At 38.8% G+C, this 22,889-nt stretch overlaps 1 protein-coding gene across 4 annotated transcripts in view; it reads right to left on the bottom strand.

Annotated features, from left to right (window-relative positions):
- Positions 1–266: 266 nt before the first annotated feature.
- Positions 267–22,889, bottom strand: part of usp36 (ubiquitin specific peptidase 36) — an 87,081-nt gene continuing 64,458 nt past the window's right edge. For all 4 annotated transcript variants that reach the window (XM_063074551.1, XM_063074553.1, XM_063074554.1 and 1 more), the window contains 7 exons: positions 21,275–21,743; positions 20,591–20,706; positions 18,025–18,227; positions 12,640–12,816; positions 11,457–11,572; positions 9,347–9,467; positions 267–5,878 (listed from right to left, as the gene is read on the bottom strand). In XM_063074551.1, the coding sequence (XP_062930621.1) occupies positions 9,348–9,467; positions 11,457–11,572; positions 12,640–12,816; positions 18,025–18,227; positions 20,591–20,706; positions 21,275–21,743 (1,201 nt within the window). In that variant the 3' untranslated portion in view covers positions 267–5,878; position 9,347. The remainder of the gene's footprint in view (positions 5,879–9,346; positions 9,468–11,456; positions 11,573–12,639; positions 12,817–18,024; positions 18,228–20,590; positions 20,707–21,274; positions 21,744–22,889) is intronic.

The following is a 22,889-nucleotide window of genomic DNA, read 5'->3' as shown; positions in this document are numbered from 1 at the left end:
CAATAATTAAGCCTCTATTCATAATGCATTGACATTGTGAAGTGCTTCCACTACAAATGATGATTACTATTTGTAGATACATTATGATCAATTGCTAACAGAGAGTTCTAATTTCTTTCAAGTGTCCTTATTCATCATCTCAACTTTCTCCCAAACTAGTAAAACTGCAACCTGTCCAATAGCCTGAATTTACATTTAAGTTGTGCGCAGAATCAAAGTTTAAGAATTCTCTAAGCACGTATATCATTTGTAATTCCTCAGTTACTTGTAACATTTATTACTTCTAAATTACAGATTTCAGTTTCTTGATAAGATAGATTAAATTCAAAGCAGCAGCAGACCACCAACTCAGTGATGATATTACCCATAACTCAAAGAATGCATGTTTTCAAGATAAAGCATGCGTCAGTTTTCATTAGAAATTATTTGGCATATTAAAAAAAAGGACAATAGGTCAAGTCTATATATATATATATATATATACATGTGCATATATTTCATCCACATCACAGACAGGCAACATTATTGCACATATTTTAAAGAGATACTTTACCAATAAGGCAGCAAATGCTGAAACTAAATGCCAATGAACCTTTAATCTGAAAGAACCATTAGACCAAAATCAGCATCTAAAAACCATCAAGTAAATCATTAGAATGCTAAAATAATTACATTTTGCAGATAATTAACATATACATTTATATCAGAATGTGAAATGTTCAAATTGTGTCCTATATTATTAACTGCATCGCTGTTAATCAATTAAATGATCTATATTAATTATAAATAAGCCTTTTTAAATCCCAATTTTTTTTTTTTAAAGTGCTTATTTTAAAGCACTTTCTATACAGGTCACATTGATATGAGTGGAAATTATGACATTAACATAAAATACATTTAAGTCACAAACTTTCTTTGGACATATATGAAGCGAAGAATATTTCATACAATCTGGATTCAGATTTCCTATATGTTCCTGACATTGGCAGTAAGATAAGGGCCAACTGAAATTGTTGCATGTACTTCATTAAAAGCTAACAATTTAACAGTCGGGACAATAAAATGCAGAATTTTCAATGCATGTTGGAAGAACTGTGTAGAGAGATGATGCCAAATATTGGCTAATGAACGATGACTTGAAAATGATTCAATTTTCTTTAATTTTCTACTGAATGTATACCATGTTATAGGACTACGTATTCCAGAATACTGTGGTTCGAGGTGACTATTTAGTTTTACACTCCATTAATTCCTGTGGCTTAAGAAACTCACTTTCACAATAAAGAGCACAGCAGAAAAAGTGCAGAAGTTTTACAAGTGAACTGAATCTAACACATGAACTGTGATATAATGTATAAACTTGAAAGGAAATTTTATCTGGACCAGGTTTTGGAACACAACTGACTTTGGCTTTCCTTCTGCATGGTCCTCCACAGCTGAGGAATTTAGGCTGCTTTTTTCATCCCATGCAAATTCAATTGAAAATGTACACAACTCCAACACATACTGTATAAGGCTTACTCATGACAGCAACACTACAGATCAAGCAGCACTGCTCACAAAAGCCCATTCTGGCAAGTTTGCTTCATGTTGAGCTGCAGAAAATTTCAAGCATACATAGCCTCAATTTTCTGCAACTGCTCATCAAGGAATTGCCGATGTGAGAGCAAATCTGCAATTACCCTGAGTGAGCATTCAAACACAGAAATCCTACCCTCTTGCCACAATTTCTTAGACTATGTAACACACCTTTTGCAAAAAAAAGCGATTCCATTTGTATTCCATATCAATGAGAGAAATAGCTGCAAGAACCCACTATCATCCCAGCAATTTAATACACTTAAAAAGCACTTAAAACACTAATTGAGTCCTTAAACTTAGATATATCTTAGCTGTAGGTGTGAGATTAATGTGTTGGTGAGAAAAGACCATGTTCAACATATTCAAAGTCCAAGCAACCCTAATAAGAGTAACTAAACATTCAGCTCATCTATTACTTTTGCTCATACACATCTAAAAGGGCTCATTTTTGTACTGTACCTTTCAATGCACATACCACATTGTTACAAAATACACTCAGTGCCACTTCATTAGATATATCTGCTTATTAATGTAAATATCTAATCAGCCAATCATGTGGCAGCAGCCCAATACATAAAAGCATGCAGACATGGTCAAGACGTTCAGTTATTATTCAGACCAAACATCAGAATGGGAAATAAATGTGATTTAAGTGACTTCGGTGCCAGACAGGGTGGTTTGAGTATCTCAGAAATTGCTGATCTCCTGGGATTTTCACGTACAACTGTCTCTAGAGTTTAGAGAGAATGGTGCAAAGAACAAAAAGAAATTCCAGTGAGGGGCATTTCTGTGGTTGAAAACACCTTGTTAATGAGAGAGGTAAGAGAATGGCCAGAATGGTTTAAGCTTACAGGAAGGCGACCATAACTCAGATAACCACATGTTACAACAGTGGTGAATAAATGAGCATCTCTGAATGCAGATGTCGAACCTTTAAGTCGATGGGCTACAGTAGAAGACCATACCAGGTTCCACTGCTGTATCTAATAAAATGGCTGAGTGTACATTTTAATTTAAAGAAAATAAGAAAAAGATGAGCATAGGTTTTCTGAGTCTTTTTCATCCAGAGCCAGATATTTACAAGCATTTACAACTGATCCTCTAAGTTCATAGACCACTGCAATTCTTTTGTTCCTTTTGCTCCTTACTGTAAACATTTCAGTCATGACCTTCCAGACACAACTGTACATGAACAATGACTTAAGTGTCCCACAACAGCAATGATAACATGATGATAACCAATTCCTTTAAAATATGTAAACATGGTCACGGACCTCTTAAACATTCAAATCATGATTGCTGTTTCAATTCCAATGAGCATAGGAGAGAGCAGAACAGGGTTGAGAGGGATAATAAATCAACCACGATTGAATAGTGTAGCAAGCTTGATGGGCCAAATGGCATGATTCCGCTCCTGTGTCTGATGGTTTTATAAAAGTGGTCAGCCCTGCAACTCTAGACCCAATCTTTGAAAACAATTGCCATGGAGAAAACATATCAATTTAGTCCTAGCCAGAAGAAATTTCTTGTCCCAGCTCAGGCTCCCATTTTCTACTCAACATTGAGATGCGAGATACATAAAGCTGACAGTTCAGGTTTCCAAAGCTTCAGAACTGCCCCAACAGAATTCCTGCTTCAGGTGGGGCATAATGATGGAAAAGCCCTGGAGTTCGTTAAACAATCATTAAACAACTCTCACAACTCCCACTACTCAATGTAAAAAGAAAAAGACTAACATAAATTTTTAACACTATAATCTAAGCTACAGCGGGCATTCTGCAGAGTGAACCTCTTCTTCCAATTTGCAAGTACAAGTGGGTCTCTTAATATTCAAGTCCTGAAATTGATTGGTTTGCAATATCCTATTGCTTCACAAATAAAGAAACTCTTATCACATTTGCACAAATCAAAAAGACACTGAAGGTTTTCATTTGAGCATTTCATTGATAGCATTATTTTCTTAATTCTTAAGTTGGAAGTCAGATAAAACACTTTGTAAGGCTTTAACTAATTTAATTATAAATTTATATAGGTAAATCTGCAATATTTCAGTAATTCATTTCACCATTTCTACTGATCTACCGAAGTTTTGCCTGATTGCTATTAATGTCACAAATCAGAATAGTGAAACACGAAGTCCTAATCGAATTTCACTTGTTCATTTTCCAGGCACGTTTCCCCTGTAACTCTATATGAAATAGAGGCATCATACACATATGTAAATTAATATGATACAGAATCAAACTTTTAAAAAAATACATTCAACAAGTAACAGACATTGATATTTTTCCTCTCAAATGTTGGAATGATGCATCTCAAAAAATGATGAGACATATTAAATAAGTCTGATATCAGTAAAACCAAGTTCTAAAGCCTCAAATGCTCTCCTTACAAAGCCATTTAACCAATGTTTGTCAGTTAATAATCTAAGCTTACATCACATTACAATTCAATACACTGCTCAAACATTAACAAATGCCTGGAAATTCCAAACCAATCATTCAATCCACTCAATACAGTTTAAATAAGGTACAAATGTGACCGATAATCAAATTTTTAACTTGTTAAAATACTCTTTTTTTTTACAAACAAAATGTAAACTCTTAACAACTCAGCTATTAGAACTTTTCCACAGGAAAGTTGTTTGATTTAAATTGCAACCCTTTCTAATATTGACATATTTAACATTGCCTTGCTTAATATTTTGTTTCAATCAAATAAAGAGTACAATATTCTAAAGCACCTAAGGATCTAGTTACTTACACTGGTAAGTTACAGAAATTTCTTGTTCAACTGATAGACAAGAGCATGTCTTGTTTCTGGAGCTGAAGATTTGAAGCAGACAGAAGTAAGGCAAATTCTTAATTTTCTTTTAATAAAGCATCAAGTCGGTGTCTTGTTGGTAACTTATTAACATATATATTCAAAGTTAATATGTACTGATATTCCTCAGTATCTACTTGCATCTCAGTGTGCTGATTTTGCATCTTATTTCAATACAGCAATACTCCATTGGAAAAAAAGTAATGAGTTCTTTTAGTAGTAAATATACATTTGCATAAGTCAAAGTGAATTAAATTGGAACTATCCTAATACACAGAGCGTGAAATAAAAATTTGGGAATACTCCCAAGCAGTAACGATATAACACACTGAAGAAGTTGAGTTTCTAAGCAACTAATCTTGACATTCAGGACACTCTCTCCTGCCTTCCACCATCCCACCAAGAACATGTAGCAATAATTAAAAAATGCAGCTAACGGAGACCTCTTTCACTAACATAGTGCAAATAAAAATCAGAAACGTGGCAAAGGAGTGCCATTGTTGTATACTTTGTACACAAATGTCAACTTTGCTCTTAGCACCATGCCTGCTGTTTTCCAAGACTTTATTGAACCTTGCCTATTTTATAGGCACTTTGTTTCTGAACCGCCATGTCGCACTGATATAATTACAGTAAATAATGTGCCAGGCTAATACACTAAGTAAATCATCTACTAGGACACCTTCTAGAGAGGAGACAAATGTCTTGCACTGTTTAAAAATACTATCAGTAGCATTCAGGGAGGAGGAAAAGGCAGTGGTATGTTCTTCCCTTCTAATGTTGGAACGTTGGCAAAGATGGTGTAAGGGAAAGAATTCACTAAGTTTAAATGTACCCTGTTCAGATGACTGGTTTAGCAAGGCAATACTTATGTTCTCTATCTTATATAAAATTATTTATTAACACAAAATAGAACCTTAGCTAGTACTGCCCTGCTGTACATCAAATTTTATTGTTTCTATAAGTAAATATGTAATTTCTCATTGACCAACTGATAGAAATACCCAGCAAACATCTTTTCACTGAATATCATGACTAGCTGCTACAATGCAATATAGGACTTTAGTTTTCTTTCTTCCAAAGTTAAGAGAGAATGGATAGAGTTGCGCTGCGGTTCTGTATTTTGGACATAAATCAGAAACACCTTCTTAACACAAATAATGCATTTCCATGGAATTCTGAATCCAGCTTTTTTTTTTGCTGTTTATTGACGTGATGAGCTTCATAAAATCAGAGACACCTAATCCACACTTGATTGCAGACTCTCAGTTCACGGTCAGTTTAACTGTGTGTTACAGGTCTGTTATCACCAATAAACCTCTGTTTCAAATGTTGTAACTTGGGTTTTCTGCCAACAATGGCTTCAGTATCAATGTTTGAACTGTAACAAAAGTCACAACATTGCACATCGCCTAAAGTTTGCTGTGCTGGTTCTTCCTGTAGATGTCTTTAACCAGCTGAAGTCTGATTTCTTCTGCAAAAGAATGGGAAAGTTTTATGGATACATTTAAACATGAGAAAAGTGGCCACTTTATTAGGTACACCTGCCCATTATTGCAAATATCTAATCAGCCAATCATGTGGCAGTAACATATTGCTTAAATGCATGCAGACAAGGTCAGGAGATTCAGTTGAATGTGATCTAAGTAACTTTGACAACGTAATGATTGTTGGTGCCAGACGGGGTGGTTTGAGTATCTCAAAAGCTGATTTCCTGAGATTTTCACACACAACAGTCTCTAGAATTTCCAGAGAATGGTGCCAAAACAAAAAAAAAAAGCAACAACAACATTCATTGAGCTGCAGGTCTGTGGGCAAAAACACCTTGTTAATGAGAGAGATCAGAGGAGAATGGTCAGACTGGCTCAGGCTGACAGAAAGGTGAGAGTGACTCAAATAACCACGCATTACAAATGTGGTGAGCAGAAAAACATATCTGAACACATATGTCAAACCTTGAAGTGGAGGGATTGCAACAGCAGAAGACCACAATTATACACTCAGTGGCCTCTTAATTACGTATAGGAGACTTCTAATAAAGTGGCCTCCGGGTATACTGTTGTACTAACTGAAAATAACTCATTTCACAATATCCTAAGCACAATGCAATTAGTTAATGATTCCAACTTAAGTTTTCTACATTCAAAAACAATTGGAGAGCAGTATAGTATTCTGATTTTAAATGTTGTTTTTAAACGATTCATAAAACTTTGCCAAGTCACACAAATTTGATCAAAATCATGTACTTATGATGGCAATGGCTAAGTAATTAGTTGTTTATAAGGATATTAATAAATTTTGGAACACTTCAAATCTGGATGATTACTAAGACTGATATAAATACTCAAGCAGTAAGGAAGAATCTTTATACAAAATATTATGAGCTTGCTACTCCCAGCTGTAAAGGAAATGCCTTATGAGAATAGGTTGAAGCAAGCTGGAGCTTTTCTATTTGGAACAAAGATTTGATTGGTGAGCTTAAGGTAAAGGAACCTTTAGGAGTCGGTGATCATTAATCACACTGGAATTTGAGAGTGAGAAGATAAAGTCAGACGTATCAGTATTACAATGGAGTAAAAGGAATTACAGAAGTATGAGAGAGAAGCTGACCAAAGTTGATTGAAAGGGAACACTATCAGGGATGAGAACAGAACAGCAATGGCTGGACTTTCTGGGGGCGGTGGGTGCAATTTGGAAGGTGCAAGATAGATACATCCCAAAGATGAAGTACAGGTGCACATTCCTTTATCCAAAATTCTGAAATCCAAAAAGCTCCAAAAACCAAAGTTTTTTTCGCAAACAGCTGACATCACTCAGGTGTGACGTGGCAGCACTAGCAGAGGCCGCCAGACCTCAGTTGTGGCTCAGCGCTTGTATTGGTTACACATGCATTTGCTGTTCACTGTTGACTTTGTGTTTAATTTCACTGTGAAAATGTCAAAAAGAGCTGCAGATACCTCTATGGGTAACAATGAGAAAAAGAGAAGGAAGCATCTATTTCATTATCAATAATGCAGAAAGCGGAGTTATTGCAGAAGCTTGATCGTGGTGTGTCTGTGCGGCGTCTTACTGAAGAAAATAGTGTTGGAACTACCACTGCATATGATTTAACTAAACAGAAAGACAAGTTACTGAAGTTTTATAGTGACAGTGACAGTGACGTTCTACATTTATTCCAATAAGTCATTTACCATGTGTTTGATTTGGTTCGTTTGAAGCTGTATATTTTTATGTTTTATTGAATGTTTTTGTCGGAAATAATTTTTCTTCTTGTCATTATTCCCTAAACAATACAGTATAACAACTACTTACATAGCATTTACATTGTATTAGATATTATAGGTAATCTAGAGATGATTTAAAGTATATGGGAGGATGTGCGTAGGTTTGGTGTGCCGCCGGGTCCTAAAGTCCACCACACTGAGTCAGGTTAAATAAGGGAACTTCAGCATTCGTGTTTTTTGGTAGCCCGGCGGGGGTGGTCTGAAATCCAAAAAGTTATGAATTCCAAAATGCAACTGGCCCCAAGGATTTCGAATAAGGGATTGTGGACCTGTAGTATTGTAAAGGGAGAATGAGGCAACCATGGCTGACAAATAAAGTCAAAGACAGCATAAAAGCAAAAGCGAGAGCACATAATAAAATTATGAGGTTAAATTGGGAAGCTTTTAAAAACAAACAGATGGCAACTAAAAAAATGATCAGGAGTGAAAAGATGAAATATTAAGGTAAGCTAGCTAATAATACAAGAGGATCCCATAAGTTTTTTTCCCAGATATATAAAGAGTAAAAGAGAGGCAAGAGTGAATACTGGACTGCTGGACAATGACGCAGGAGAAGCAGCAATGGGGATGAGGAAGAGGCAGACGAATTTACTAAGATTTTGCATCAGTCTTCACTGTGCAAGATACTAGCAGTATGCCTGAAATCCGAGAGTGTTGGGACAGAAATGAGTGTTGTGCTATTACTAAGGAGAAGGTACTCAGGAAACTGAAAGGTCTGAAGGTTGACAAGTCAACTGGACCAGGTGGACTACACGCCAGAGTTCTGAAAGAGGTAGCTGAAGGGATTGTGAAGGCATTAGTAATGATCTTTCAAGAATCACTAGATTCTGGCATGGTTCCAGAGGACTGGAGAATTGGAAATTTCACTCCACTCTTTCAGAAGAGAGGGAGGCAGAAGAAAGAAAATTATATGCCAATTAGCCTGATTTCAGTGGTTCAGAAGATGTTTGAGTCCATTACTAAGGATGAGGTTTCGGGGTACTTGAAGGCACATGATAAAGTACAGCAAAGTCAGCCTGGTTTGTTAAGGGGAAATCTTGCCGAACAAATCTCTTGGGATTCTTTGAGGTAATAACAAGCAAGATAGATAAAGGAGAGTCAGCGGATGTTGTTTGGTTCGATTCTCAGAAGATCTTTGACAAGGCAACAAAGGTTACGGGGAGAAGACCGCAGAATGGGATTGAGAGGAATAATAAATCACCCATGATGGAATGGCAGAGCAGTCTCCACGGGCCAAATGGCCCAATTCTGCTCCAATGTCACAGTCAAAGCAGAATGAGAGGTGACTTGATAGAGGTGTATAAGATGATAAGAAGCATTATTAGATTGGATACCCAGAGAGGGTGGAAAAGGTTAAGACAAAAGAACATAATTTTAAGATGATTGGAGGAAAGTATGGGGGGAGGGGAAGAGAAGAGAGAAGAATGTTAGAGGCAAGTTATTTACTCAGCGAGTGATGAGTGTGTGGAACGTCCTGCCAGGAGTGGTGGTACAGGTAGATACATTATGGACAATTAAGAAACTGACATGGATCATAGAAAAATGGGGAGCTGTGTAAAGGGTTACACTGATCTTTTGAGTAGGTTAAAAGGTTGGCATAACATTGTGGACTGAAGGGCTGTAATTTTGTATTTTCATTGCTAGGCTATGATACTTACTTCAAAACCTGGAAAACTTTCGATAGTGAGTGGTCGACCAAAAATTCCTTCTGTTTTGCATTCTCTGGAAAACATTAAAGCTTCTCCTTCTTTCTCTCTTATATTTCTTCATCTTTTTGACCTGAGAACACAAAAATGCAGATTTCTATTACAACTTTTACCGCCTGACAGTATGTTTATTGGCAGCAATTGTATACTACAGGACCTAAATCACACATCAAGTGGATGAGTTTAGGCTTGCTATGAAGTAGCAAGCAAATAATAAAGTCTAACCCCATCTTCACCAATCAGAAACTCTTGCAATTCCAGCACAAGGCCAATGAACCTGCATCAGTCTTGATGAAGAGTATTGACCCAAAACATTGACTGTCCTTTCCATGGATGCTGCCTGACTTGCTGAGCTCCTCCAGCATTTTGCGTGGGTTACTCTGGACTTTCAGCATCTGCTGAACCTCGTGTTTATGATAAGGCTAATGATCTACCTGTGCGATTCTTGACTTGTATTAATTATAGTCAAAAGTGTCATCTTTGAAATATTGCTGCTTGATTTCTGTTAGTTAGAAGCCACAGAACTTATTCAATATTTATTTAGAAATACAGCCCTTCAAGCTGCACAGCTGCCAGCAACCCCCAATTTAGCCCTAGCCTAATCTTGGGACAATTTACAAGGATCAATTAATCTACTAACTGGTACATCTTTGGACTGTGGGAGGAAACTGGAGCACCTGAAGGAAACCCACATCCACGGGGAGGAAGCACAAACTCTTTTCAGATTGTACTCTGAACTGATGCCCCGAGCTGTAATTGTATTGCACGAACTGCTACACTACCATTTGTACATCAGGATTACATAATGCAATTTCAGAGATACCATCTGCTGACTTCAATCAAAGTATGCTACCCCTGAATAATCGGCAAATAAAACAATGGTATATCACACAACTAATGTGATTGGCCAGGTTTCTGATTTTCTGTAATCTGTCAGCAGGTTCTGCTTGGAGCATGAATCTTTTAAGTAGCTCTGGATTCTTCTAGGACGGGCAACGCGGTTTAGAACAGTTCCAACCACCTCTCCGACACGAGATATAAAGCCACTCTGAGTTCGATAAGCAGCATTGACAAAAATTCTGGGCAACACTTGCTTTAATTCTCCAAGATGTTGCAGCTCCCAGTGAAAGGGGAACATCAGTAAAGCTATGCTTTGAGGGGAGACTGGATACTATGAGCTGACAGCTCTCTGAAGATCTCATTGTAACATGCAAGATTCTGAAAGTGTGGATGGTAAGAGACAAGTTTCCCTTTGCTGGAAGGTCTAGAATTAAAGGCAATAATCGCAGCTAAGAGGCAGCTTCACAGGGCTGGTGTCGTCACTCGAAATATTGCGACTCCTCTATCATGAAGGGTATGAAAGCTCCAAATTGAAATGTTTCTGGACCTATCAGTAACCATGAGAGTTGGTATCAGGTGGGAAAGATTAGGGTAAATATCACCCTTAATCTTATGGAAGGTAGAGCAGACACAAGGTGCAGTTAGGGCCCTTTCTGATTTACTCACATTGTATTTACACCCATTCGCCACTTTATGAGGTACACCTGTACACCTGCTATTTAATGCATCTATCTAATCAGCAACCCATGAGGCAGCATAAAAGCATGCCTGGCCAAAAGGCTCAGTTGTTATTCAGACCGAACATCAAAAATGTGATCCAAGTGACTTTGACTATGGAATAATTGTTGATGCCAGACGGGGTGGTTCGAGCATCTCAAAAACTGCCGGTCTTCTGGGATTGCAAAACAGTCTCTAGAGTTTACAGAGAATGGTGAAAAAAGAAAAAAAAAAATTTAAAAATCCAGTGAGTGGCAGTTCTGCAGGTGAAAACGCCTTTTTGATGTGAGAGAGGTCAGAGGAGAATGGTGAGACTGTCAAGCTGAGAAGGCAGCGAAAGTAACACAAATAGCCATGGTGCGCACAACACGTCAAACTTGAAGTGAATGGGTCACAGCAGCAGAAGACCACAATAGGTTCCACTCCCGCACTTAATAAAGTGGCCACTGAGTGTACATACACGATTTTATTTAACTAAAGGCTTCAAGGATGAACAGCCTCTTACCTTTCCCCGATCAAATTCTTCATCCCATTCATCAATGACACGCTCTTCTTTTGCATTTTTTACGTAATCGATGGCATCCTCACTGATTGCTGATGTTGCCCCTCCCCAAGTCAGCACTACCAGAACAAAATGATGGATAGAATGATCATGATTCAGTTTAATTATACTTAAAAATATTGATCAATACAATGTCAGTGCCAAATAATTAAATCCTGTCTCTCTTAATTGTGTCAAAAGTAAATATACAGTTCCTGACTTGCCATTCAACTGCCTGAATGGAAAATAAATAATTCAACTTTTGCATGAAGTTCACAGATGCAACCTGGAAAAATTCTTAGCCTGTAGTGTTTTTGAAAGGGCTAGCTTTGAACGTCACAAAACAAAGTGATACTAACCTGGCTAATCAAAGCTGTTTGAGTCTACAAAATAAATAAATAAATCAGAGCCTGTGAATAAAGCCAACTTTTGCTAAGTTTCTCAGAGAGATACAAATGTACTCCAACATGAGGAGCAACCGCTCATCCCTGGAAATAGGAAATACATTTAAGATAATTTGTAATTCAGCTTAGTCATGTCATCAGAAGGGAAACAAAACTGGCCTCAAGCCTCTGCTCTGTTAGTTTGGGTAAGTATATTAGTTTGCAGGAAGATAGTGACCATTATTTTTGCATGGTTTAAGTTATGAGAAGACCTCAAAGTATATGAAAAAAATCAAACAACTGAGAGTGGTTGGATGGACATTAAGATAGAACAAGGTAACAGGCCCACTGAGCCCGCACCACCTAATTACACCAATGTAACCAATTAACCTCCGAATCCATGTGTCTTTGGAACGTGGTAGGAAACTGAAGCACTCAGAGGAAACCCACACAGTCACGGGGAGAATGCACAAACTCCTTACAGACAGTGGCAGGAATTGAACCTAGATCGCTGGTGCTATAAAGTGTTACACTAAATGGCATGTTACCATGCGATTAGTAGCAAAAGGCAAAATACAAAAAAAAAACAATCCCTGGGTCATGGCTGGGATAAAGATCCCTCAACAAGAGACAAGATCCACTGAATTATAATTCACATTTTGTGTTTTTATGGAGACCTGAACATATTCCATTATTGATAATAGTATCATGAGAGAAGATGGTAAACGTAATAAATTTAAATGTACTTTATGCTATTTCTCTACCTTCAGTTCCATAAGCCTTGTTGTTTGAATGTTTCAAGAGCTCTTCAATTACAGTGGATCCCTTCTTCTCATCCTTGGCCAGGCTTGAAATGGGCTCTGCAGCTTTGACCTCACCAGAATAATTCTGAGAGCATCTAAAGCCACCCATGATCTGACTGTCCCATAAGATAACTGGAGCTGAAACACAGTAGCACATTACTGAAAATCAAATGACCAATTACTTGGTTCCTATTGTAAGATCATCTGCCTTATGCCTGCAGCCAGACAGTTGATTTGCATGAGTCCATGACCAGGCAAGTTCTAATGCCAATTTAATATAGTAAGATTTTGACAGAAACAATTAGTCTCAGAATTATAGCTCTGCCATTTAGGTTAGTGACAAAGAAAGGTCGCAGCTCTGCTGTACGACTGCCCACAAATGATGCCTGTGACATATGCAAACTCACCAGTCAAAATCCACGCAACACGCATAAAAGTTGCTGGTGAATGCAGCAGGCCAGGCAGCATCTCTAGGAAGAGGTACAGTCGACGTTTCGGGCCGAGACCCTTCGTCAGGACTAACTGACGAAGGGTCTCGGCCCGAAACGTCGACTGTACCTCTTCCTAGAGATGCTACCTGGCCTGCTGTATTCACCAGCAACTTTTATGTATGTTGCTTGAAATTCCAGCATCTGCAGATTTCCTCGTGTTTGCGTAGTCAAAATCCACAACACCCAACCCAATAATAAACAAGACCCAATAATGAAAATGTACTAATGTAAAAATTTTCTTTTAAACAAGATAGTGATCAGGAAGGAAACAAAGCAGCAAAAACTATTCTTACAGATATTGAATTTCCGACTTTAGTTGGGATAGAAAGACCACCCACCAACCCATCTACACTCCCACACTGCCATAAGGTTCTTGAACTGACTTTAAAACCAATTCTAACTCACACTGTATATCCCTCCATTTGCACTAATGTTGGTTATGTTTACTTTTATTTGTTCTGTGCAAGTTATGTATAATTAATGCTAATTTAAGTTAATGAAATTTCTATTTGCCATATTCTGCACTGCTCTGCAAAATGATCATTTTCATGGCAATAATACTGCAAGAATGTATGACCATGACAATAAATTTGAACTTGCACTATACAAGTACAAAAGCCTGCGAGAACAACTGACCTACAGCAATGTCATACCAAGACACTCATGGACAAAGAAATATCCCTTCTTAACTCGATCAAAGGTGTTGAGAATGGTAGGAGATTCAGTTAATAAGATCCAAAATCCACAAAGGTCTATTTGCAATGGATAGGAAAAAAACCAGAAAACCTACAGCAGAATACAGGCCCTTCAGCCCACAATACTGCGCTGAACATGTACTTACTTTAGAAATTACCTAGGGTTACCCATAGCCCTCTATTTTTCTAAGCTCCGTGCACCTATCCAGGAGTCTCTTAAAAGACTCTATCATATCCGCCTCCACCACTGTCGCCGGCAGCCCATTCCACGCACTCACCACTTTCTGCGTAAAAAACTTACCCCTGACACCTCCTCTGTATCTACTTCCAAGTAAACTGTGCCCTCTCATGTTAGCCATTTCAGCCCTGGGAAAAAGCCTCTGACTATCCACGCGATCAATGCCTCTCATCATCTTACACTCCTCTATCAGGTCACCTCTTATCCTCCACTGCTCCAAGGAGAAAAGGCCAAGTTCACTCAACCTATTCTCATAAGGCATGCTCCCCAATCCAGGCAACATCATTGTAAACCTCCTCTGCACCCTTTCTATAGTTTCCACATCCTTCCGAGACCAGAACTAAGCACAGTACTCCAAGTGGGATCTGACCAGGGTCCAATATAGGTCTAACATTACCTCTCGGCTCTTAAACTCAATCCCATGGTTGATGAAGGCCAATGCACCGTATGCCTATTAACCACACAGTCAACCTGCGCAGCAGCTTTGAGTATACTATGGACTTGGATCCCAAGATCCCTCTGATCCTCCACACTGCCAAGAATCTTACCATTAATACTATATTCTGCCATCATATTTGACCTACCAAACTGAACCACCTCACACTTATCAGGGTTGAACACCATCTGCCAATTCTCAGCCCAGTTTTGCATCCTATCACTGTCCGCTGTAACCTCTGACAGCCCTCTACACTATTCACAACACCTCCAAACTTTGTGTCATCAGCAAGTTTACTAACCCATCCCTCCACTTCCTCATCCAGGTCATTTATAAAAATCACAGAAGAGAAGGGGTCCCAGAACAGATCCCTGAAGCACACCACTGGTCACCAACCTCCATGCAGAATATGACCGGACTACAACCACTCTTTGCCCTCTGTGGGCAAGCCAATTCTGGATCCACAAAGCAAGGTCCCCTTGGATCCCGTGCCTCTTTACTTTCTCAAAAAGCCTTGCATGGGGTACCTTATCAAATGCCTTGCTGAAATCCATATACACTACATCTACTGCACGACCTTCATCAATGTGTTTAGTCACATCCTCAAAAAATTCAATCAGGCTCGTAAGGCACGACCTGCCTTTGACAAAGCCATGCTGACTATTCCTAATCATATTATGCCTCTCCAAATGTTCATAAATCCTGCCTCTCAGGATTTTTTCCATCAGCTTACCAGTCACTGAAGAGAGACTCACTGGTCTATAATTTCCTGGGCTAACTCTACTCCCTTTCTTAAACATCTGCAACCCTCCAATCCTCCGGAACCTCTCCCATCCCCATTGATGATGCAAATATCATCACCAGAGGCTCAGCAATCTCCTCCCTCACCTCCCATTGTAGCCCAGGGTACATCTCACCTGGTCCCGGAGACTTACCCAATCTGATGCTTTCCAAAAGCTCCAGCACATCCTCTTTCCTAATGTGTATATGCTCAAGCTTTTCAATCTGCTGCAAGTCACCCTTACAATCGGTATTCCTTAACTACCTCTGCTAGCTCCTCCAGCTCCATACACACTTTTCCATCGTCACACTTGATTGGTCCTATTCTCTCGCATCTTATTCTCTTGCTCTTCACATATTTGTAGAATGCCTTGGGGTTTTCCTTAATCCTGCTTGCCCAGGCCTTCTCATGGCCCCTTCTGTCTCTCCCAATTTCATTCTTAAGCTCCTTTCTGCTAGCTTTATAACCTTGTAGATCTCTGTCTTCTAGTTTTTTGAACATTTTGTAAGTTTTTTTTTCCCTTCTTGACTAGATTTTCAACAGCCTTTGTACACTACGGTTCCTGTACCCTACCACCCTTTCCGTCTCATTGGAACGTACCTATGCAGAACACCACGCAAATATCCCCTGAACATTTGCCGCATTTCTGCTGTACATTTCCCTGAGAACATCTGTTCCCAATTTATGCTTCCAAGTTCCTGCCTGATAGCTTCATATTTCCCCTTACTCCAATTAAACGCTTTCCTAACTTGTCTGTCCCTATCCCTCTCCAATGCTATGGTAAAGGAGATAGAATTGTGATCACCATCTCCAAAATGCTCTCCTACTGAGAGACCTGACACCTGACCAGGTTCATTTCCCAATACCAGATCAAGTACAGCCTCTCCTCTTGTAGGCTTATCTACATATTGTGTCAGGAAACCTTCCTGAACACACCTAACAAACTCCACCCCATCTAAACCCCTTGCTCTAGGGAGATGCTGATCAGTATCTGGGAAATTAAAATCTCCCACGACGACAACTCTGTTATTATTGCACCTTTCCAGAATCTGTCTCCTTATCTGCTCCTTGATGTCCCTGTTACTACTGGGTGGTCTATAAAAAACACCCAGTAGAGTTATTGACTCCTTCCTGTTTCTAACTTCCACCCACAAAGACTCAGAAGATAAGTCTTCCACAACTTCCTCCTTTTCTGCAGCCGTGACACTATCTCTGATCAGTAGTGCCTTGCCCCCACCTATTTTGCCTCCCTCCCTGTCCATTCCGAAACATCTATAGCCTGGCACTCCATTCCTGCCCCTGAACCATCCAAGTCTCTGTAATGGCCACAACACCATAGCTCCAAGTACTGATCCACGCTCTAAGCTCATCCGCTTTGTTCATGATGCTTCCTGCATTAAAATAGACATCTTAAACCATCAGTCTGAGCGCATCCCTTTTCTATCACCTGCCTATCCTCCCTCTTGCACTGTCTTCAAGCTTTCTCTATTTTTGAGCCAACAGCCCCTTCCTCCATCTTTTCAGTTTGGTTCTCACCCCCCCACTCCCAGCAATTCTCGTTTAATCTCCCCCCAATAGCCTTAGCAAACCTCCCTGCCAGGATATTGGTCCCCTTCGGATTCAAGTGCAACCCGTACAGACAGTGTAGACATGTTTCATCAAGACAGTCTACTTGGAAATCTGCACCTAAGATACAGGGCATTCAAGATGGGACTACCCCAGAGAGCTTGAGTTTCTTGTAAGGAACTCGATCAAGATGTTAACTATTGCTGGAGACATCAAAATGCAGATCAGTGAAGGACTGATGTCTGGCATCAGAGTTGTCCTACAAGGAAAGGCTTAAGACATAGCCTATACACAATGGAACTCAGTAGAATGAAAAGTGAGCTATGAGGCCCGGGCTGTGTTGATGTTTAAGGCCCATTTCCCCTGACTGCAGAGTTTAGTATTAGTGATAAAACCTCATGATAGAACCTCCTTGATTAAAGGATCAGCCAAGGTGAGGATAAATTTCTATGTATAATACTGAAAAAATCTGGGCTGAAAAATTAGCCAGAAAGGACAATGCAGTTATTTTTTAAACAAATGTAGTTTACATGCATACAAGTGGTTCCCACAACAGAAGGGTTAAGGCAGGGAACGCATGCTGACGTAACACCTTTGTAGAACTCGGTGCAAGGGTTAGATTTCATGTTCCTTTCTTAATTATTTCAAAGAAAATGGCTGAACCTGTTGTAACAGGTAGTTTTCATTGCAAATATTCTACAAGGAAAACTAACACACAAGAGTCAGCAGTGTAGAAAATACCACTTATAATCCCAATATGGCTGGCAATAATTTTCAGTTTAAATCTTCCCTTTTTCAGGCGGTACAAAAGCCTGAATTACCACATAATTTGATTCATGGAAACCCAACTTCCTTAAATCATTTGTTTTTTGAACCACTGGCAGAACTCTAATCACTATGAGTTTAGCAACACTGATCACTTTGGTTACTTTGCATTAATGGACTTTTATTTTGTACGAACTGTATTCTTTCTTGTAAAAATAGTTTAACTTACGTCTTTTTTCTTGTGAATGCTGTTATCTGATGCTATGTGCTCGCGACACTGCAGCAAGTAAGTACTTGTGCATGTGACAAGAAGCTGAACAAGAAGCTGGCATTGCGAATTTTTAATGATCTAAAAATGCAATAAAATAACCTACCTTGTTGACTTCCAGTTTTTCTTTTCGCTGGCTGCTCTGTTGGAGGTTCTGAATATTCATCTAAACTCATGCTTCTCTTTCGTTTCCTGCGTTTTTTCTCACTTTTTTTGCCATCTTTCGCTTCACGGTTTTTCTTTCTCAGTTCAAATTCTTCAGGTATTTCCAGTTCCTCTTCAGCCTGTAGTTCATCCTGCATTGAATAACTATAATAAATAGATTAACAATAAGTTTTTTAAAAATTAAACAATCTGTTTTATCTTTTAAAGACTTACAGAATAACACATTTACAGGAAAACGCCTTGTAAACACCCAGTGGGGTAGAAACTGGATCTTGGCTGCTTCTGATGAGAACATGACATGATAGCAGACCTCCTTCAAATATCACTTGGAAAACTTTGTTCCAAAAATTTTAAGTTAACATAATAGAATTTCAGGAAAAGAGTAAGTGACACAACAACGAGCAGATTCAGCACAAGCACCAAGGAGAAATTTCTACCCCAGCAAGTTTCACTGTCATTAAAAGCAAGAGTTTCTGCAAATCAGACGTCTCAGGGTCCCTCTGCAGTGCATTGTGATGAGGCTTTAACCAAATTATTGCAAATAATTGATTTTACATCTGTGTTATGTCTGCAATTTTCCAGCTTGGATGATGGGTTGAACCCACTGCCCTTGGATTTTTGGACAGGATATACTGTTATTCATTGCTTTTTGATAGGAGATTTGAATTGCACCATGTAAAATTCCATATACCTTTGATCCACCCTGTATGATTTAGAAGTAGAGAAGTGACTTGTCCAAATCTTGTAAGCCATAGAATAATACACAGTAACTCAATGCATAAAAGCATCCAGACATGGTCAAGATGTTCAGAACATCCAAATGGGGAAGAAATGTGATCCAAGTGACTTTGACTGTGAAATGACTACAGGCAGTCCCCGAGTTACGAATGTCTGACTTATGAACAACTCATATTTACGAATGGCCTGCCATAAAGTCGATTATATTAAAATTCGTCGGCTCGAGGAAGGAAAACGTCGTCTGCCATTTTAAGTCGGATCACGTTGCTGTTAACACTATGTTGAGTGTGTAACTTTGTATTTGGCTTAAATTTTTCTTAGCAAGATTCACCCTGACCCCCCTTTTCCAGTCAGCACCGCTCCCACTTGTCCCATTTAACCTGTCTCAGTGCGGGTGTTTCTGTTCTATTGACGGAAAACGATCATGATTGAAAATAAAGTGGAAATAATAAAGCAATCGGAAAGAGATGAAACACCACCAGTCATTGGAAAAGTGTTAGGCTACAGTCGGTCAATGATCGGGACAATTTTAAAGGATAAATTGAGAATAATGGAGCATGTGAAAGGCCCTGCCCTGATGAAAGCTACAATTATTACTAAGCAATGCAGTGGTTTAATTATTGAAATACATACGTTTCTTAAGTGTTTTATATGCATAGAAAGGTAAAATATATACTATATACTAAGACAAACGTTTGACTAACTGATGCTAAATAAGATCGGATGTACCTGTTCCAACTTATGTACAAATCCGACTTAAAGACAGACTTAGGAATGGATCTCGCTCGTAACCCAGGGACTACCTGTATTGATGTAAGATGGAATGGTTTGAGTATCTCAGAAACTGCTGATTTCTTGGGAATTTCTAACGCAACAGTCTTCTGAGTTTACAGAGAATGGCACAAAAGAAAAACATGCAGTGAGCACCATTTCTATGGGCAAAAATACCTTGTTAATGAGAGAGGTGAGAGGAGAATGGCCAGACTGCCTCAGGCTGACAGGAAGGCGACAGTAACTCAAATAACCACACGTTATAGCAGTAGTGGGCAGAACAGAATTTCTGTCAAACCCTGAAGTGGATGGGCTACAGCTGCAGAAGATCATGGACATACACTCAGTGTATACTAATGCACTGAGTATAGCTCTCTTATTCTTAAAGTGATAGAAACACAGTACCCAGTGGATGGTCTCCAGTTAAAGAATTACCATAATGGCAAGTAGCAGCTCTATACAAATTCTGAAATACACATTTTAGTCAGCAGGATTTAGATCACCAAGGAATATTATCAACCCTGGATATTCCTAATGTAGGAGGGGATCTGTGAAATAAAATGGCAAAACAACCCAAACATGCAACAAGTGTCAAAGTTCCAAAATGACATTGGCTGCCAAGTGACAGGAAAGTGAGCAACACATTTGAAGTGAGAACAAAAGTGTTTAAGGATCGACAGTACTAAATGTGAAAACCAAAATAGGCTCATATGACGTCCATCGTCTCTGCAATTTTCTTCATCTGCCTTCAGTGAGGGTCCAGGAGGAACGTCTGAATACAAAAACAGATTTTGCCACTCCATGTGCATATTTAAACATTGGGGGCAATAAAAAGCAGTCACTTCATGTCAGAGGTTATAAGCTAGACAGCTGAGAGTACTCCAGGGGATGAAAATAGTCAAACACAGGTACTGGAAAAATTCGGGGAAATCAACGGAAAACACCACTCCATCAAATCACAGGTATAAAAATATCCTGACCAATCATAAATCACGTACTTTTCAACCGCAGTCTTGGCAAGATGGCTTTCTTCAGATACTTCGATATGTTTATTGCGCTTCTTTTTTTTCTTAACTTTCATTTGGATGAGCCTTCCTGAACCGTTCTTCTCGTTCTGCAATACATTAGCCTACTTTAGTAATTATTTCATACAATCACTTTAAACTGCACATTGCTTAAACACCTTTAACGTAATGGTCAGAAAACAAATGTTATGAACAAGACATAGTCTTTACTATTGCATGCATCTATTAACACCTTAGAATCTTGATATTTTGATGACAATTAAAATATTCAATCCAGTATTCAAACGTGGCATACAAAATTCAAAAAGGTATTTAAATTATTTTAAGAATCTGTGCAGTATTGTGTTTAGAGCAGTGAAGCAAGGACATAGCTAACATGCCTTCTTGAACAGATAAACTGAGACTGCATATTTAACAAAAGATTACAAAGTCAATATCTGTCAAACTGACCAATAACTTTCTCACTACTCTGGCTCATCTTAAAATAGTAGTTTTGGTCAGCTCTGAAGTGCCAAGTCTACATGAAAAATAGCGTGCTTTTCTTAAATGAAAACATGCAGTCTCATGATAAAACTTACACACAGAAACTACACATCGTGTTCCTTTCATACTGCTGAAATGAATCACGTACTAATACATCTCCACAGAATAACTTACTTGCAGTCGGTCACATGCACCACCATTCTCTTCTGCCCTATGTCGCTTTTTCTTGCTTTTGTGTTTGCTGTGAGTCTTGGCAGCTTCATCACAGTTTGTCTGGACAGTTGATTCAGAATCAAAAGAAATCGCATCCCTTTTCAAAGCGGATTTATGTTTTTTCTTTTTCCTTTTACTACTGTTGTATGGATCCATGGAGTTGGCGATGCTAAGTCTGTGTGGCTCATTTGCCAATTCAGTCTTAGAATTACACATTTTTCCAGTACTCTTACTGGAAACACTATTCTTTTCCAATGAGGTAGCACTGCCATCCACTGGAAAACAGGGCAGCCCAGCTGCTTCCATGGCTTTTGATGACTGTAGCTGCGACTCAGAGTAACTAGAACTACATGACTTTTTAGAGATTTTAGATGAAGAACAAAATCTTGTTTGTTGGGAAATCTGCATTTTTGGAGTTGGTGGGAAAGTCCTAAAATAGAGAAAAAGTGCATTTTGCAAAGTTCTTTAATAACTAATTTCCTAGAACACAAATATGGTACTGAAATACGAATCACACTGAATGCCTTAACCACTAACTCCACCATTCAACAGTATGATCACCTCATTCCTCTTAACTCCTCCAAGTGGATATATATGAAAAATGCTCCCTCTGATTTTTTTTTAAACAGCTGTACAGACCAACCATTGCTCTGAGCAGGAACTTTTTTTTTGTTTACAAGGCCAGAAAACTGTGTGGCACTTCAAAAGACATTATATAAAAGAAAATTCCAGCTGTGAGACAGCAAGGCTACGTGCAGAGGAGCATTACAGTTACTGCGCTGCCACACAGCTTAGAAGGAACAGTACATATGAATCTCATTCAACCCAATACTGGTACACCCAATACCCCTGTAGTCAATTGAATGAGTCTCTTCTCTTGGGCAGTCTCTCAGCATCCAGAAGAATTTTGTGGGTTCTGAGATCACTAATTAGGCCAATCTGAAGTACAATCTAGCAGAACTACCTGTATATTTTATCCATACACTCACTGAACATAATCGTCGATGCACAATTACTTCAGTGTGTAAAAGAAACTCTTGATGAAGTCAAAATTATGATATTTCACAATAGCCCTCAAAGCTCTAAAAACAAATAGACTTTTAATTCCTGGTGTTCCTAAAGTTTGTCCAGATTTTCCACAGGAGTTGCCTGCGTGAAACTCTTCACTTGCTAACTCACTAGAAACTATAGGAATGCTTAGGACCTAAATAGATATTTTCCAATGTTAAACGAATGGCAAAGATGTGTCGCTACACTATAAACAATGCACTTTGGGAGGACACCTTACACTTGCCCACATTAAATTCCATCTGCAATTTTTAGCCCGTTTTTGCAGTTGGTCCAGATCCTACTGCAACCTTTGATAGCCTTCCTCGCTGGCCATTACATCTCCAGTCCTGATATTATCTGTAAATTTGCTGACTCAATTTTACCACATTATCATCCAGATCATTGATATAGGTAGCAACATGTACCCCGAGTGGTGAAAGAGTCTAAGAAAATTAAAATAACCCAGAAGAACTTTGAGGGCTCAATGCCCAGTCTGCATTGCATTAGGTCTCTAGACCAGTAGTTC

Source organism: Mobula hypostoma, chromosome 22 (assembly GCF_963921235.1).
Source record: "Mobula hypostoma chromosome 22, sMobHyp1.1, whole genome shotgun sequence".
NCBI classification, from domain to species: Eukaryota; Metazoa; Chordata; class Chondrichthyes; order Myliobatiformes; family Myliobatidae; genus Mobula; species Mobula hypostoma.
Note: the sequence above shows the minus strand (reverse complement) of the source record. Positions and strands in the feature narration are given on the sequence as shown.